Raw genomic sequence first — 19,300 nt, 5'->3', positions numbered from 1 at the left:
AAAGGGCCTTCAATGTTTTCTGAAATAACAAGTATTTGCCACTAACATGGCAATGTTAAAGAAGAGCACCACTAAAGAAGAATGAAATATAACATATTCACTACTTTTTATCTTTCGGTCACAGAGAAGTTATTGTGTTAGCAAGATTTTGTCATGTGACCTTGAAAATAAGGTCAAGGTCATCAAAAGTGACTGCATGTGTGTAATCCCCCAATGTAGGCTGTCATCAAATTTGAAGACACTGAGAACAACAGAGCATGTTAACATCACACTGACAAGAGGTTTCAAGTGGTCAAAGTGTTGCACTGACCTTGAAAATAAGGTCATTGTCACCAAATTTGAATGGTGTCTGTATAATGTAGGCTGTCAATAAATTTCAGGCCTTGGGCACAACAGCTCAGGAGATATCACATTAACAAGAATCAGAATGTACATACAGACGCATGAATACATAGTTCCCTGTTTCACATCCTATTTCTATATTTCTATTATTTAAAACATTAGGGTCAAGGGCACCTATACAGATTTCAGTTTACACCTCATAAGCTGCAATAACATCATTAGAGCGACCACTGGAAATTAACATTTAACACGGTGCGATGAGGAAAGAGTCATTCTCATCAAATACAAACTGAAAGTTCAGTTTGGCTTGATTCATATATTTCTGAAGCTGACATGGACAGGTGTATAGGATTCAATGCTGGTTATTTTAATCAATAGGACACAGCTTGGTAGTGATTTATCTGACAAACCTCTCAAAGAAGATTCCAGGCAGGGCTGCTAGCAGGTCATCAGCGGACTTCACAGCAGCCTGCAAGAAAGGTGGATATGATAATGCAAAGTAAAACCGAGCTGACTATCACCAAACGCTTCACTAACATTAGTAACAATTTTCCACATGTACAACAGTGACCTTTGTAGATACCATTCAGAACAAGTAAGGTGAGTGAGTGAGCTTAGTTTTACGCCACACTCAACAATATTCCAGCTATATGGCAGCAGTCTGTAAATAATCGAGTCTGGACCAGACAATCCAATGACCAACAACATGAGCATCGATCAGCACAATTATGAACCGATGACATGTGTCAACCAAGTCAATGAGCCTGACCACCCGATGCCATTAGTAGCCTCTTACAACAAGCATAGTCGCCTTTTATGGCATCCATTTTATGAGGATACCACTTGCCAATGCCAATACATGAAAACAAATGTTTGCCACAAACATGCAAAAGTCCCCCATCAGTAAAGAAGAATGAAATGTTTATTACATATTCACTACTTCTCACTTTTTGCTCAAACACAAGATGCGTGAAATGACTTGTGTCTGGATAATCAGCCAGTGTAGGCTGTCAACAAAATTGAGGACATTGGTTGCAATGTGTTATGGTTTATTGCGTTAACATAGGTTCGAAATGGGGACAAAGTGTCATGGTCATATTGATATGAAGATCAAAGTCACCCAAATCAACTAGTGAAGACACTGGATACAACAGTTCATCAGATACTGCATTAACTTTGTGGATGCTGAGGTGTTTTTGTCAGACGCACATTTTCACAAAGTTTGAAAAGTGAACGCTGCTCGAGAATTGCACTTGCATGGTAATGGATCTGCGTACGGCCATAAAATGACACAGAAATGTAGAATTTTTAATTTCCCTGTCGGTTGTTATAAAAAAAACTGCAACTACCTCAGAGGTTTGAGAAATAGACACTGCTAAATGTTGTCCAAAACTTTTGTATGCTTTAATAAAACGTAAATTTCTCCGTTTTTTGTCGTGCACGAATAAAAGTACTCTGATACAACTTTTTTAATTTGTCATCTTTACAGGCTGATGTCTGAATGAAATAAGTGTATATGAAATGGATTTATGTGCTTATGCATAAAGTTATGCACTCAAAAGTAAAAATGGTCCACAATAAATGTCAAAAATGGATTTACTTCTATGACGTCAAATGTTGAAAGAGAGGTCATGCATGTTTTAAGATAAGGAGCCATAACTCTGCTATGCTTTACATTAGGTCAATGCAACTCAGATCACATGGAGAGAATTTGCTGTGGATACGGGGAGTGTATTTTCGTTATGTTTTGTTCACAGTGAAGCAAACTACCTTTTGGTAGTTTCACAATTCATCAGAAAAGATGCCAATGTACTACATGAGAAAGCAGGTAATAGCGAATTGGATGGCCTTACTCAATTAGTTTGATTCTGTTCTTCTCTTTTTGCAGATGTGTTTTGACTTATTTTGCATAATTCTTAATGGATAAAGAGCTGTATCTTCAAATGTATTGAAATTAATACAACACTTTAGCTCACATCATGGCAGTGTTTTGTGCTTTTTGTGACATCAGAAAAAGACAACACTGATTTGCTGATTAGTATATATCTCACCTGATTTCCACTGACTGTGTAAAAGGTCTCAGCTTGTGTGTCAGAATTCAACACTCTTTAGACAAAACATAAAATAAATGCTTTTATCACTGAAACAGTGTCCTGAATAGATCAACAACTAGACGGTCTTCCTACGTACCTTATTTTGTGAGCACCTGTCTGGCATCAATTTAGCGTAAAAGAAAAATATTCCACAACAACTGAATATTCATTGAATATTCATTTAGGATATAAACTTTTCTTCTTATGATTGCGTAATTATTTCTCTTCATAAGTACACAATGAAAGGCACAAAGAAATCGCTTTTATAAGTATGGAACTATTTGAATAGTGACCTAAGGTTTGTCCAAATTAGACATGACCTGGTTTATATATTTTTATACAATTTTCATATAAATATTGCTTGAGTTAGATATCCTGCCATCACAATATGTTTTAACTGAATTTGAATAGATTGTATTATCGAAAACAATGATAATGAATCATAAAACGTTTTTGACAAACTTGCACCTGGTCAGTCAATTTTCATAATTTTTTTGCCTATAAAAATGACACAAACAAATTCAACAAACTGAACAAGACAATTCCTGTGAATACATGTGCCTATATAAATATGTGTGCCTATACATTTCATAAAACATATAAATCATTTTCATTAATATTTTCAGTTTTACTTATAAGGTTGAATTAAATCATTGTTTATTAACCTGTTCAAATGAAACTGCAATATTAGTCCAAGCGTATTGAATTTTGTACATCACAGGAACTAAAGCCCATGTTGCAGTAATGGCTACGTGTGATCTTACGCCTGTCGTGATCTTCTTATGCTTGTCGAGAGGCTTAAAATGTGGGATAGTAATCTTAACGAGCCAATTTCCCACATAAATATTATTCAGACAATCAAAAGCTTTCAAAGAATTAAAATGCATACCCTATATCCACATATGATATGATGTTAACAAGGATATATGTAGATACTGACATTAGTTTTGTGAAAAATATCTGAAAAAGCAAAATATGCATCATGATACTGAAAGTGCAATCGGAATGATACTTGATAGTGGCATTGTGTTTACTTTTGTTCAGTCATGGCATCGCTCTGCACATAAAGTTTAAATTATCATAGGAACGTTTTGTATCTATTTTTAATTTGCTATTTCTTGCTACGATACACTTCCTCTGAATATTCAAAACGTATTGAGGCAATGCAAGCAATGATTATTAGGCTGGATGTCAGAAAATTTCCAGAAATGATATGCAGTGTAACATCAGACTTTTTGTTTCTATTTCAAACAAGCGCAGTCTTTCAAGCACAGCATTTGTTCTCATACCCAGTATCTTTCATTCGTTTTATCTAGACAGTTGGTATTGGTGACAAAACCATTTGTAATTTGATTTGATGTATGGGGAATTCAATGATGGATTTGTCGCAGCTGACTATGAAATATATGTGATATAATAGGTGTCTCAAAACCGACTTTCTCGAAACCTGATTTTGTAAACATTATGGCAGAAAGCGTACCCCTGCGTTCATGTGAGGGTATTTTCAAAAACATCCCAACCAATTCTGGGTTCATGGGCGACGTTCCAGAATAATTTGGGGTTCGTTGGCGACGTTTCAGAATTATCTTTACTGGTTACACAAAAACTTGACATCAGTGATCATTAATATGCTATTTTAAAAATTCAATGCTCCCAGTATTTATCCGATTTTCACATTTTAAAACATACAGCTAATAATGCTGTGAATCGTGATTTTGTGCAGTGTGAAAAATGGCGACATTTACGATGAAGCCTATTTTGAAAGGTAATTTTCAGCACTTTAGCTTTGTCCGAGATAATTGTGGATGGCATCAAGAAACAGGACATTTTCCGCAGAATTCAAAACTGTGAAGTATATGTAAGTGTGTGATATATTCAGAATTTCATTGGACTTCTAAGTGAAGATTGAAGAGGAAGGACATACAGTAAAATATCTTTATAATGAACTCCAAGGGACCACTGATATTAGTTTGTTATATCCATAGTTCATTATTCACGAAAATCCATCGAAAGAACAAAACACACTACAATGTATACGGTACGATACAGCTACGATGTACTCAATTTATTCATGCATTCATTCATTTATACGACAATCACATGTTTCACTGCAAAGTCAGTTATTTTGCTTTGTCCATGCTTGGCAGACTCCATGCGTGAGTTTGCTCAGTTGGTTAATCAAACCGTCAATTGCTGGTAACTTGGACTCCCGGGTTTGCCATATACTGATTTCAAAGTGAGCACCGCCAATTGCCAGTTACACTGATTGAGTTCACTCAGTTTCATTCACACCGTTAATTACTGTTTCCAGGCACTCACAGGGATTGCAAATCAGTTCGGTATAGCTGGTAAGTTCGTTATAGAGAATTTGTTATTTATGACTTTTTTATATGATAGCATACAGTAGTATATTTGGTACTTTTAAAACAGTTCGCTACAGCCATCAGTTCATTATGTCCGTTATGAAAGTATTCTACTGTATATGTCACTATGGCATCCAGGGGGTTCACAAGAGTGGTGAAAGAGTCGGGATGACCTTGAAAATAAGGTCAAGGTCAACAAAAATGACTGACAAAATTGAGAATCTGCGCATTCTCCCAATGTAGGTTGTCAACAAATTTGAAGACATTGGGTGCAACAGTTCATGAGATATTGCGTTGACTGGTAATATTTATTCACAGAGCAGGATTTTTCATTTTCTGGGATGGTTCCATTACACATTTTACAAATTATCTTTTAATTTCTTGACATGCTTTCTACATCCTACATAATTGTTCACATGCTACATGTGAGCGAGCAAGCGAGTACACTTTTACACTGCTTTTAGCAATATTCCGGCAAGAAAAGGGCAGGGGACACCAGAAATGGGCATCACACATTGTACCCATGTGGGGAATCGAATGCTACTCCATGAAGGCAGTGCAGTGACAGTGACTGGGAGCCACGAGTCAACTTCTTCAAGAAAACATAGAATAACCCTGACCCAAATGTGAGGCCCTATCCCTCCACAATGGACTGTAATGTGCACCATACATCAAAGTGGTTGCATCCATGGTGTGCATATCTCATGTTCCCCAGCTCATTGGCCACATTGATTCTTGGAACAGATCATTCAACAAACCATTGATTTATTTATTTATCAATATCAGATGTGTATTTTCACCATCATCAGTATGATGAATAAAATATAAAGTCAAGCATTCACCTTGTTCATTACAAAGATGAATGGGCCACTAAGTCTTGTGTTTGCTGTGTAATAAACAACACTTTGCTGTGTAGATACTTGCCTGTTTCAAGTATGTCATTTTCAAACCAAATATGTGGGTTCAAATACTAAACCCACCCTGATTATGTCCCTACAAAGTAGTAGTGTCTTGTAAACCTACATTCACTCCTCAGTACAGTCTTCACATGGTAGTAGTGTCATGTAAACCTACCTTCCCATCTTCTACAGTGAGTAGATTGTCTTCACATGGTAGTGGTGTCATGTAATTTGTAAGCCTACCTTCCCGCCTTCTACAGTGTGTAGATAGTCTTTCAGCTGTTTGGCTGCTGTGAGTCTTCGGTCACGATCTGCATCTCGTAGCAAACGCCGCATCACCTTGGACAATCGAGACTCATCAGTGAATGTCTTTCCTGGCTCTGAAATCAGAAAGAATTGTAAGTATGTAATAAGGGATAAGCCTTTGTGCAACTGTGCATTACTAACTAATTTATGACCAGCAGCCATGATTCCAAAACCATGTGTTTCCTAATGCCTCCTAACCACATTAATAGACAGAGTCTGGGAAGTTTCACTACACTGCATTTGAAATTTTACTTCAATAATTTTACCATCTAAGTAGACTTAGTCTCAGTGTATTTCGTTACACTCCACCACTGAGTTTTACAAAACCTAGTAGAAGGTCACGTCTGGTAGACTTTGAGCGACCAATGACTGTCCAAACAAACGTGAGACTGTTAAATAGATTTAACCAATCAGACAACAGTTATTATTTACATGATTTAGGGATCAGAGGGACTTTCAAAATATTCAGGTCACTGACACAGAACTCTCCACAAACAAAAATCTGCATATAACACAATTATTTGACCTGCAGTATATACACTTTGCTACCATTAGCTAATACTTCCGCAAGATGACACCCCTGAATATTGCAAAAAACACTATTTTCAGCGACTGTTTAGTCACCGTTGTATGTACACCGTGTGCATCATCTGGAAGCAAGCGTACGCTAAATGGCATTCGGAATCATTCGGGTAAGAACCTTTTCGAGATAAAAAGTTCAAAAGTTCTGTGCGAATGTCCACTTTTCGCGATTTAGTAAGCCGTGTTCTGATTGGTCAATCTCAAAGGTTACCTGACGCAACCTTCCATAAGGGTTTGTTAGACTCAGTAGTGGAGTGTAACGAAACGTACTGGGGATAAGTTTACTTAGACTGATAATTTTACCGATGAACAGGTTTTTAATTTAATGTACAGAAACGAAACAAATTGTCTGCACTCCTCTTGGTCACCAAATGTCAGGTAATCATATTCTGAAGCAATATACTAATGATAAATTTACAAAAATTAAGCACAAAAGGTTCTTAACTAGACAAATCCCCAAACATGCTGCTGTGGTCACACTAAAATTCTCAACATAGCTAGCATGACTTGAGGTGTTTTCAAGATGTCATACAAATATCTGGTTTGAAACATAAATATAAACATTGAGCCAGTCAAAGTCTCCATGTCAAAACCCAAGATTGACACATGACAGCACAAAATACCACTGACATCAATTCAGTTTATTTTTCAACACTGAATGCTCAATAAGATACTGATCAGGGGCTCCTTTCACAAAGTAAACTTAACTAAGGTTAACTTTAACGCCCATTCTTTAACACTCCAATAAGGTTACCTTAGTGACTTACGATCACCTTATTGCTCAGTGAAAGAAAGCCCTGTTCTGTAGACAAAAAGAATGTTTAATCTGCACTACTTACAGACATTGGGGAGAATGATTTACAGTGAGTACTACTACTGTGATCAACAGCATGAGCATCAATCTGTACAATTGGTGACCAATGACACGTGTCAACCAAGTCAGAAAGCCTGACCACATGATCTTGTTAGTCGCCTCTTACAACAAGCATAGTCACCTTTCATGGCAAGCATGGGTTTATGAAGATCTATTCTACCCCAGGCCTTCACTGGTCAAATGATTTACAGATGAATCCTTAAATGTTTGGAGGGTACATTCCTTTCTGTTCCGCCAACATTCTAGCAATGTAGCATAGCTATGCATTCAACACATTCAAAAATACACTTTCATTACACCACAAAAACCTGAGAGCCAGTTTGTGTAATCCAGACATATGTCATTACAACATATATACAAGTTTCTGTGTGTTATATCTGCAGTGCTAACCATGGCAACAGTATGTTTCCTGAAACAAAGCACTGGCAAATAGTCCCCTGATATCCACACATAATAACAACAACTCGAACTACAGCTGTTCAGAAAATATGACTGCCATCTATGTAGTTTGGCTGTACATTTGAAATACTTCCAGTTTATTGATTCTCTAAATCAAAAAGATAATTCATATTTAATGGTGTTAATTTGACATTTGTATGCCAGAATATTAACATGACTAACAAAGTAACATAAAAGTATTTAGAAAGTACACTACCATGGAAAGTAGGGTAAAACTCTTGGCAGAGACTGTCAACATGCTCAGTACTCCAGGAATCACATTGAAGCTCCTCAAATCCCTGCTCCAGCCCATCAATGTCAATCATGTCAATTTCGGTAACATAATGTTGACAGAACTCCATATCTGGGCCATATCATTGGCCATGCAATTGCCAGCACAACATACAAGACCCCATGGTAAACAGTCCACTGTCAGGTCAAGTTATACTTCAGCCATATGCTACACGACCCACATCCATATCACAGCCACAAACAGTCCCAGTTACAAATTTCCCTGCATTGCATTGTCCAGTTAAACCTGTATCAGTGAAGGGTGCAGTGTAGTGACTGCTGTACCTGTCCTAATGTGATACTGACATGCATGTGTGTACATTCAGTCCACATTGAAATGTACATGCAATCAACAAGTGCTTGTGTGACACACAGAGGCAACTATCAACAACAATACAGTACACTGCAGTGGTTACAACCTTGCTGACAGATAGCAATGCGGGAACACACACATCTGTTCATTTATAATACATATATACTTTGTATACACAACCAATAGGAACTCAGAGACAGGGACACCTGTTGGGAAACGTGGCGACGGGTTTACTTGTTAATGATGATCACACTGGAGCAGGGATGACAACATTTCTGCAGGGATACTGACATCAGATTAACCAATTCATGCCTATAAGCATATGTATGTATTACTTTAATAATTATTAACCATTGAGTTGAATACTTTGTCACAGACATGGACTGATATGAAAACATATGTGACCCAGAAAAATAGAAGCAATATTGATCACATGGATTCATAACTGGGTTCACAGACACTGCCATAAATGACAAGGTGCATCATACATATCTGGGAGGCTAAACTTTTTAGAAATATGAAATCATGAAAATATGCATTTTTTCCTGTATCATCAAATTTCATAAGTGTTTTATTGCATCAACAAGAAGCTAAAGTAAGTGCATATGCCCCAGTATATATCATATAGGCCAAAATATTGTCCATAATGTGTGACATTAACGCTACTCAAGTTACCCAATTGATAATCACGGTAATGTTGAGTTAGTCAATAGTAAAAAATAATTGCGATCACAAGATTTAATGTGAAGAATAGTTATTTTCAGTTTGTAATTTTATCAACAACATACATAGTAAAAGGATGCATTTCACTTGAGAGTGTTCAACAAAGTACCAATAATATTACATCTGACTATTGAGGCATACGGTGGTGAGACTCACTGACAAGGCTGACACGTATTGTCGGAAGGTATTTGTGTCCTTTCCCTTGCTACAGTAGGAGGATGTACTATAAGTATAACCATGATAACAAACAGGAACTGCACACTGACAGTTGCACAACAATGGACACACATCAATATGGCGAAAAGTTCCGGGCCATTTTAACTGACCATGCTGATGTTCTGCCCATACAACATGTACAACATGTCAGGAATATTCTTTCCCAACTGCATAGATTGAGTAAGGCAGGGGTAGGGGTCATTTTGCACATTAGAATAAACATGGCACATTAAAATTTTGATGTTTACTATTGATACAAGATTAGTGGCCCATCTACATTCTGAAAATGGCAAAACATATACAATCATAAACTGGTGATGAGGTCAATACCTGTTTTTATGGACCTGCGAAAAGTAATACTAATACTGTTTTATTTTGTAATTACTGAAAAAAAGTTTCTAAAAACTGAAACATTTCCATTTAGTAAAGAAAGGTAATTTTATTTCCACTAGAAACCAATAACATTATTGCAACAATACTGTGACACGTAAACAATAGAATGACGTCATAGTTTGATGTCATAGTAACTCAAATAAACATGACTTTTGGTTGGACCTGGGTTGAAGTGAATACGCTTTTCTGTCAACAGTAACGAGACCAACTCTTCATCAATCAGTTAGCCGGAAAAATATGCTCACATAACAATCCAGTATGTGACTATGGTAAATTTCTCACAGTTCATGGCTACTGCAACATGCAGCCTTGCAACTACAATAGAATATATAGAAGCATGCAATACACAACAACCAAACTGAAATTTCACACACTTTGTGGACCAGTATTCATACACTTGGACAAATGTGAAAGCTCTTCCACTTTGCACATTCCAAATTCAGAACAGCTATTTTGTGCTGTGGGAGATGCTGGTGGCAGTACCATCTATCATGCATCAATTGGACAAATGAACTGAATTACCATACATACACAACCACAATCCCTAGGGATCTTAGACATGTTAGAATGTGGCCCTAGCAAACCTATGATGGTTGTAACAGTAAAAGCCTGGACAGCTGGCACACCTTGTGACTTGACTATGTGTCAGTGGGAAAAAATCTCTAGTTGTTCACTGTATCAGTCACTGGATTGTCTGGTCCATACACGAGTATTTACTATCAACCATTAGATAGCTAGAATATAGTCCTGTGTGGCGTCGAACAAGAAAAAAAGTACACAAAATGATAAGTTGATCATCGTCCAGTCAAACCTATTCATCTACAAACAACAAACTACATCTTGAGTAATAGTCAGGCTGAGTGTGATGTAACTTGTTTAAATTGCTTATCATGCAACGATAGATACTTCTGCTTAGCTTTCAGAAAAAACATTGAATGTTCTGGGGTTTTTTTTCAAAATTAATCCATGAAATGGCAAATCTCTATTCTTCTATTAACAAAATTCAACTAATAGTCAGTAAAGCATGGACTATTTGACTTGCTGCTATCATTCAAAGGCATAATGCCTTCACAAAAATGTGTTCGTTTTTGTGTAATTCTTGACCTTTGATTCACAGTTTAAAAATTAGTGAACCAAGATAATAATTAGGCACTGATAACATGGTACAAGTCAATTGTGAAACAAGTGAAAGTAAAACAAGTTATAGCCGTATTTGTCAATTTTAGTGATACACTAAAATCATTGTGTCTCAACATGTAACATATTCAGTGCCTTATAAAAGTTATATACATACAAAATAACACCAAATTTAACAATATTCCTTGTAATATCAAGACAAAGGGCATGGACCGGTTTATCTGTATAAACATGCACCAGTGTAACTTCATATTCATGTCTTTAAGAACATATGTTTATGTATGTATATATGTGTGTGTATGAGTGAATATATGCATATCATTGTAATAAATACATTGTAGAGTGGGAATAAAGATGGAAATTAAAAAACAATGGTTTTAAGAACAAGAACATACAAAATAACTTCAAATCTAAGTATGATCAAAGGTAACACATACAGAACTGATATTTGAACACACTGAGTACCTCTAAGCTTTGTGCATCACACTGCATCACTAAGCCTTGCTCTCTTTAATTAGTCATGCTTCCTTGGGCTTGATATCATCAAACTATATGTACATAAACTTATATGCATGCTCCTTTCATGTTTTACTGTAATATGGTATTTACAAATGTAAAATCATGGCACTGAACTGGGATCTATGATTTTAAGAATTGTCTCATCCTTGTGCATCCTTGTGCATCCTTGTTTCAGCTCTGATAAACCTATGAGTGAAATCTGTAGTGAAACTAGGTTTCCTTACCCCAAAGCATGATATCGTGTCGATGTTACAGTGGCCTGAAAACTGTCAAGGGCATTTTCTCTGTTCATTGCAATAAACTTGAAAAAATTCATTTCTTATGTTATTCCTTGCATTTATTCTCCTCATTTCAAACACGAACCTTTACTTGAACTTTGAATATTACATTCAAAGACCTAGGGGTAATGTGTGTTCATTGCTTTACACCACACTCAGCAGTGAGATGATCATTTGAAACATTATCATGTCTCATTGCAATGAATTGTCAACTAAATCTGCTATGTTTAGAAGATACAAATTACTGTTACAAGATTATTGCTTTCCCAGCCTGTGGTAAATCCATACAATACAAGAGAGCAGCGATGGATAGTCTGAATGTTGTTTTCTGATTGGCTGAGCGCTTGTCTATTATATTCCATGTCAGTGTGTACCCTGGTTACAAGCAAAGTAACATTTTCCATGTACCCTGCTTGGAATGTCTAACATATTTGGTACTTAATGGTAGAAACACTTTATCTCGAATAACACTGAATCATGTATGATGTACGGATATTACCAATGCTTTGCAAATGCAAATTGATCAAAGGGACATGACTAACTTTCTTTATCTTATCGTCTGCAAACTCTAGTGAAGGCTGCAGAAAGTTTTGTAACCATGTTTCAAACAATTCAATATGAACATTGAGGAGTTCAGTAAGATACATATGTTGTTCACTGGTTCCTCGGGGCCCACAGGTTGATGTACCCTCATGACCTGTGAACAATTCGGATTTACATTATATCATGGCTTTAAGTGCTTTCAAATTTGATGGTGCACCAAGACTTCATAATGAGTAGTTGCATAAACTAGCTGCTGGACATCATGTTGTAAAAACATGTATTTTCTTATTTCTCCCTAATCTTTGATAGTTAAGCAAAAGGACACTTGCATGAACATACCAGAACTTGTGTGACATTGTGAGCTTAGGTGTTTTCAGTTTAGCTTCCATCACAAATGTCAGCAAACTGCACATCCTGACAGCCAGGAATTTGAAACGAAACAGCAATTCTTTCATTCAATCACTGTGTTAACCGCTCTATGCCACCATTAGTACCAAATGCCCTATGCTGAAAACAGCAGTTATAAAACACTTTTCAAGGTATTTTCTTTCCGAGGCTTAAGACAGACGTAATTCACAAAGGATCAGTTCTGCGGCTGCTGTGGCACATCACTGTGATTTGTATATGTTTGGGATTAAAATGCAGAATGGGTGAAAGTGCAGAAAGTGTACTGTATCACAGATCAAAGTAGTGACTCTTGGTACCTACAAACTTCTGGCTTATTAGTTCAGCCAGCTAAACGTTGTTCCTACCAAGGTATACTGTTTACCTGGTTGAACTACTGGCATATTATTAGAATAGCTAGTACCGTGTAGACTGTGTGTACTGTCACTACTGTGTCACAAAATATCACAGCTTTATCAAGTTTGTGTCAGCTATGAAACCCAAAATATACAAAACGAAAGCAAAACTTTCCTGATTCTGTGGATGTTATCAGTATCACGAAACAAGATACATTCGTTACGAAACTATTGATTCTAATTTGCATGTTTGGCATTTGTTCCTTTGCACACGTATTACAATCCGAGATAAATAGAACACAGGAGTTATAATGTTAATGAACAAACCTATTGTCTTTTTCTCCGACAGTGATGTAGTCGTTTGGGGTGGCGGTGGAGCACCCGACTTGGTGTCGTATCTGCGGAAGCCCTTGGCATTAGAACTAAAATTTCTTTCCTCCTCCCTCCTAGGCTTAGGTCCCCCATTCTTGTAAATACCTCTACCCTTTGACGGAGGTCTTGGGGAGCTCTTCCTCTCAAATGAACGAGCTTTAGGGTCATATTTCGAGGCAGTCGACACCTTTTCAGGACTTCCACTTTCGCTCAAGTTGGATCGTGAATTTTCACCCGACCCATTCGATGACTTGTCATTGTTTTTATCCAAATTTTCTTGTAATTTTTGCTTAACTCCACCAGACTTGTCACTCATTACATGTATTGTCGCTCAAACTATCATAATGTCTGAAGTTTTACTCCTCGGTCAGTTGAAGTTACAACCTACAATCCGCCATTACGTCTTGACAGCTGTAACGCACACACTTATCCAAGGCTTGTCATTGGTCAAAATGAAGCGGGGATTCCTCAGTTCTAAAAATAGCTGAACGCCAGTTAAAGAGCTGACAACCTGTGTTTTCCAAACCGACAACCGACATACGGTTAACCGTGGACATGAAACAGAAAGGAAATGATACTTTATCATGCACCTGACTTTGCCAGATAATGCATGGCATATGCATAGCAATGTCAAGTAGGATATAAATAGTTACTGGCTTTCGATCATTCCCAGTAAATATCTCCAGCTTTATATTTAATCAGGGAGACTATATATATTAAGTTGTAGATTATCCCTGTTTAAAGTCACGCGACCATATGTCGGTATGTAGTCCTGCTGGTGTACCCGAATAGTTACAGACTTTTCAGCTTCAGGAAATACATGTCAAAATAACAACTTATTGAAAATTCGGTTCATATGCTATATATATATAGCCGAAAAGTCAAAAGGCCCAAAGTGAGAATTGGGCATACTTCAAAGCTTTGCTGCACAACTCCGGCATGGCATCTGAGAAAACGACATCTTCACGCTCAACACAAAACGTACAAATGATATCTAGTGTGACAGTCTGCATATCAATGATATCTTTTTATATGGATTCCTTCCAAAATTCGTTTTTGAAAAAAGGTTTACATTCTACCCTAATGTCTGGACTTTAAGAACTATTTGTTTCTATTTCAGTTTGTAAGTGAACAAATAACTTGAAATGTCGAAAGAGTTCTATTTTCTGTTTGACATGTCAGCAGCACGACACACCAAAACGCTGACTGCAGACTGTTCGAATGACATTAGTGGCTCACTCTGCTGACCATTGCGTGGACTGGGATGAGAACTGACAGAAAACCAGTACTGCTGAAAACAGTTTTGTGAGTTTGTTGGAATCAAAGAGATATGTCTATTTTACGCCCGCTTCAGTAAATGCACTTCATGTGATAACGCCACAAAAACTCTCTTTTGTGACTTTTTCAGATTTATCATGTGTAATATCCAGTATACAGGTTTTTTTCACCTTTTCACTCTTTTTAATGAGTGTGTTTGATTAAAGTGTCACACATATAACACGTGCAGTTTATCATATCCACCCAGAATGAGCCACCGATACACAATAGGATACAATACCTTACTCCACATCTATGCGTCTTTTCTGCACTGTTTCTAAGTGATACACGCCCCTGTGGTTAGCAGTTCACTTAGATATTCTGTCGTGTAGACTCTTGAATGTGATGCAGAGTACCTTAAACACTATCTTCATCTCAAATGGAAGCCAGAGTAATGACTTCAGTATCGGGGTATTATGAGAGTACTTTGGGGCACGTGTAACAATTCTTGTCACTACATTTTGGACTTTTGGAAGTCCTCTCAGTGATTCTTTACGCCTAGAGGTAAACTGTTCCCATAGTCCAACCTCGAGAGTACCAATCACTGTACTGATGTCTTGGCTGCATCAATTGATACCAGATGACAAATTTGACTACTACATCCGAGATGATACAAACATGTCTTGAACAAATTGTGAACTGATTATTGTCAACTTAATGATGATACTTAACATGATGATACTCACATAGTCTGTAGACATAAGGACAAGATTGATTGTCCTCACACAAGAATGTGGTTGTGTCTGCCATTACATCAACCGGTTCAAGGAATTCTTAAAAGGCATTTAGAAGTTGGTGTTGTGATAAAGCAACTTCTTGATTCACAACGTTTCTGGGATAGTTCTTGCACCTTTCTTCAAATGGATGACTTCACCTTCGTCAGGTGGATGACTTCACCTTCGTCAAGTGGATGACTTCACCTTCGTCAGGTGGATGACTTCACCTTCGTCAGGTGGATGATATCACCTTCGTCAGGTGGAAGATATCGTCTTCGCCACGTGAATGACATCACCTTCGTCTGGTGGATGACACTACTTTCGCCCACCTTCGTCAAGTGGATGACTTCACCTTCGTCAAGTGGATGACTTCACCTTCGTCAAGTGGATGATATCACCTTCGTCGGGTGGAAGATATCGTCTTCGCCACGTGAATGACTTCACCTTCGTCAGGTGGATGACATAGCCTCCGCCAGGTGGATGACATCACCTTCGTCAGTCCTACATCAGCGACTCTTCATCCTGAAAGAATCCAACCTGACAGGCACCATGGTCAGCTACGACGTCGTGGACCTCTTCACCAACATCCCACTAGAAGAAGCCCTCGACATCCTTCGCAGCAAGTTAGCCAACAGGATAGATGACTTGGACACCCACCTCACCATAGACAGCATCATCAACCTCGCCCGCAGCTGCTTTGACACCCCCTACTTCACATTTAATGGTAAGATATACAAGCAGATCCACGGTCTCCCCATGGGCTCACCTCTTTCTCCTCTCATTACAGAAATCATCATGACCTACTTCGAGGAAGCAGCCCTCTCCACAGCTCCATTCCAGCCCCTCTGTTTTTACCGCAAAGTAGACGAAACCTTCACCACTATCGCCAGTGACAACGATCAACTTCAAGGAATCAAGTTCACCATGGAGACTGTGACCAACCATGACCTGCCTTTCCTTGATGTATCCCTCCACACCACAGATGATGGACTCAGAAACTCAGTATACCGCAAGCCGACGCACACCGACCAGTACATCCACTACAACTCCTGCCACCATCCTCATATCAAGCAAGCTATCATCGCCAGCCTTACCAGACGTGCTAAAGGCCTCTGCCACCCTGATGCCCTAAATAGGGAACTGGACCACCCCGGAAAGACATTCACTACACTCAACGGTTACCATGCCCAACTCATCACAGCCACCATCAACAAGACCCTCAAGGACCGAGAAACCGCCTCAAGCCTACTCCATCCCCCATCAGAGTAACCATACCCTACCATGGCCCCATCAGTCATCAGATATCACGCCTCATCAAGACCAAAGCCGGCATCGATGTCACCTTCTCCTGCGGCAAGACCATCAAGACGTACCTAAAAGCCAACGGTAAAGGGGCCAGCTGTGAACACCCTAACCCGAGAGGATGCATCTACCAGATCCCGTGCAACTGTGGCGACCTATACATTGGAGAAACGTTGAGAGCAATCAACACCAGAACGAAGGAACACCAGACCTCCGTCAGCAAACTCGACCCGAAATCGGCCATCTCAGAACACATTCTCAAGAATCCTGGACATTCAATTCGATGGAAGGACACTAGGATACTATCTACCAACAACAACAACTGGCGCCAAAGGAAACTACAAGAGGCTATCGAGATCCGGAGACAGAAACCAGCAATCAACCAAGGAGTATACCTACCAAGTACCTGTGACTTGTTGATAAATTAATCCCATCTGTCTGTGTACATCCCATCTATGGAATTCATTGGCGTTTACACAATATATAGCCAATCTACCCGTGTACATCCTTAAGATCTTCCCTATCATGTACATCATCCTTAACCCTCATCCAGTCATGTGTATGTCGTCACCATTGGCTTCCATCCTTAATCCCCAGTCATGTACATCTGTGTTATGTAAACATAATCTTACTGTCCAAGAGCGTCCGTAGTGGTCGCTCTCGGGTGGTAGTTTAGGATGGTGGACAAGAAACAGGGAGGACATGAGTCGGTGTTAGAGATGAAGACAGCAGCAGCCATATTTTATTATTGTTTGGTTGAATGATGGTCGAAATGGTATACACAGAACGCACATCGGGACTGAGTGGCCAATGATCCCGATGTGGAGACCCGCTCTGTCACACATTCAGAAGTCCGACGGCGATTCTTTATCGTCGACATAGTCGTAGGTGGGGCGACGGTCTTGGCCGACACCCCGACTAGACGCACAATCCGTCCACTTCTGTCGATGATCTAGTCTCCATGGTTGGTCTTGCTGGTTGGTCTCGCTGGATGGTCTCTCGACTGACCATATCAGTCAGGTTTGTATACACAGGGCCATTACGCCACATTGTGCAAGGTCCCTGGCCCATGCACATGTACATACGCAAGATTCGCCGACGTGGGGTGGGGGGGGGGGGGGGGGGGGGGGGGGGAAGACATGTATTGATAGCGTTTGAGAATTAAGGGTCCTGCCCGGAGGGGGTTTTATGATAAGAGGGGATACACCGAATGTTTGCCGAATACATTACATAGACTAATGGGATAGAATTTCGGTGCACTTTGGACTTATATTGAAACAAATAGATTGTTTGAATAAATGAAGTTTTAAGGAAACTTATTGAAATGATTTAGTCTATGACATTACCATTGGCTTCCATCATTGTTATCATAACTGTCGGCTTCCTATCAGTGCTTGTTTATACTGGCTTCCAGCTTTTGTTAATTCATTCCACTTGTTACTTTGTTATTGTTTACCTGTACATATAAATATAGCTCTGTACCCCATTCTCATTCACCAGATAAAGGAGTAAGCATTAACTCCGAAACGTTGTGTTCTCATTATAAAGAAGTTGATATCCATAAAAATCTTCATTCAAACGAAATCAACATTCTGCTTATCTCACATGCGTTTCTTTGTTTTGGAGTGCCTTATGAAACACCAATGCAAACGAATTCCCAATCTCTAATACCTTCAGAGACCCGTGAAGGTCCCGGGGTGGAATAGGCCTGCAGCAATCCATGCTTGCCATACAAGGCGACAATGCTTGTCGTAAGAGGCGACTAACGGGATCGGGTGATCAAGGTCGCTGACTTGGTTGACACGTGTCATCGGTTCCCAGATGCGCAGATGGATGCTCATTTTGTTGATCACAGGATCGTCTGGTCCAGACTCGATTACTTGTATTTACAGCCAACCGCTATATAACTGGTATATTGTTGAGTGCGGCGTAAAACTCAACTCACCCACTCAGTACAAACAGTTACCATCTGATGTAGTGTGAGAATCATATGTATGGGCCACTTAAAACTATGTATATACTGTTACACGATATTGTATTACTTGTTGTATGCCTATACTAGTATATCAAAAAAGACATTTACGAAGCGAACACGCAAGGGCCTTGTTCTAGTTATGTGGATATGCATGTTATATCCTATCATATGATATGCAGTTACACAGTATGTTTTCGCGCACGTCTATAAACACAGCAACCTTCCCTGAAACTGCTAAATCACTTCTCGAATGGTGCAGCTGTCGTGACTGTTGATACACATAAAAGAAATCTGGCCCCTGATAACTAGAGACTACTGGATATTGTACGAGCGCTTCATTTGCTGCCACTGACATTTAACGGTACTAATACCACTTCTCTGCAGCTTCAATAGACAAAAAATGATTGAAACATGGGGAAACTTGCTTTGAAAATGGACAGTGAGCAAGTTCATATCAAATTTGGGCAAAATACGTATCAGTACTCTACTATGTGTCCAGAGCCCCGTTTCACAAAACTCTCGTAAGCCTAAGATCTCGTAACTTTTCTCGTAGCATTTGCACCTGCTA

At 38.8% G+C, this 19,300-nt stretch overlaps 2 protein-coding genes across 2 annotated transcripts in view; one reads left to right on the top strand and one right to left on the bottom strand.

The window, feature by feature from the left end:
* The window catches only part of LOC137285022 (serine/threonine-protein kinase SMG1-like), an 89,226-nt gene extending 75,389 nt beyond the window's left edge, over window positions 1–13,837 (bottom strand). The window contains exons 1-3 of the mRNA XM_067817188.1: window positions 13,378–13,837; window positions 5,941–6,077; window positions 753–811 (exon numbers count right to left, since the gene is read on the bottom strand). Of these exons, the coding sequence (XP_067673289.1) occupies window positions 753–811; window positions 5,941–6,077; window positions 13,378–13,738 (557 nt within the window). The 5' untranslated portion in view covers window positions 13,739–13,837. The remainder of the gene's footprint in view (window positions 1–752; window positions 812–5,940; window positions 6,078–13,377) is intronic.
* Window positions 13,838–16,250: 2,413 nt separating this feature from the next.
* Window positions 16,251–16,724, top strand: LOC137283954 (uncharacterized). The gene has a single exon (XM_067815625.1). It carries the CDS (start codon window positions 16,251–16,253, stop codon window positions 16,722–16,724), a length of 474 nt encoding a protein of 157 aa, XP_067671726.1.
* Window positions 16,725–19,300: the final 2,576 nt, after the last annotated feature.

Source organism: Haliotis asinina, chromosome 5 (assembly GCF_037392515.1).
Source record: "Haliotis asinina isolate JCU_RB_2024 chromosome 5, JCU_Hal_asi_v2, whole genome shotgun sequence".
Lineage (NCBI taxonomy): Eukaryota > Metazoa > Mollusca > Gastropoda > Lepetellida > Haliotidae > Haliotis > Haliotis asinina.
The sequence above is the reverse complement of the archived record's forward strand: the minus strand, read 5'-3'. Positions and strand labels throughout refer to the sequence as shown.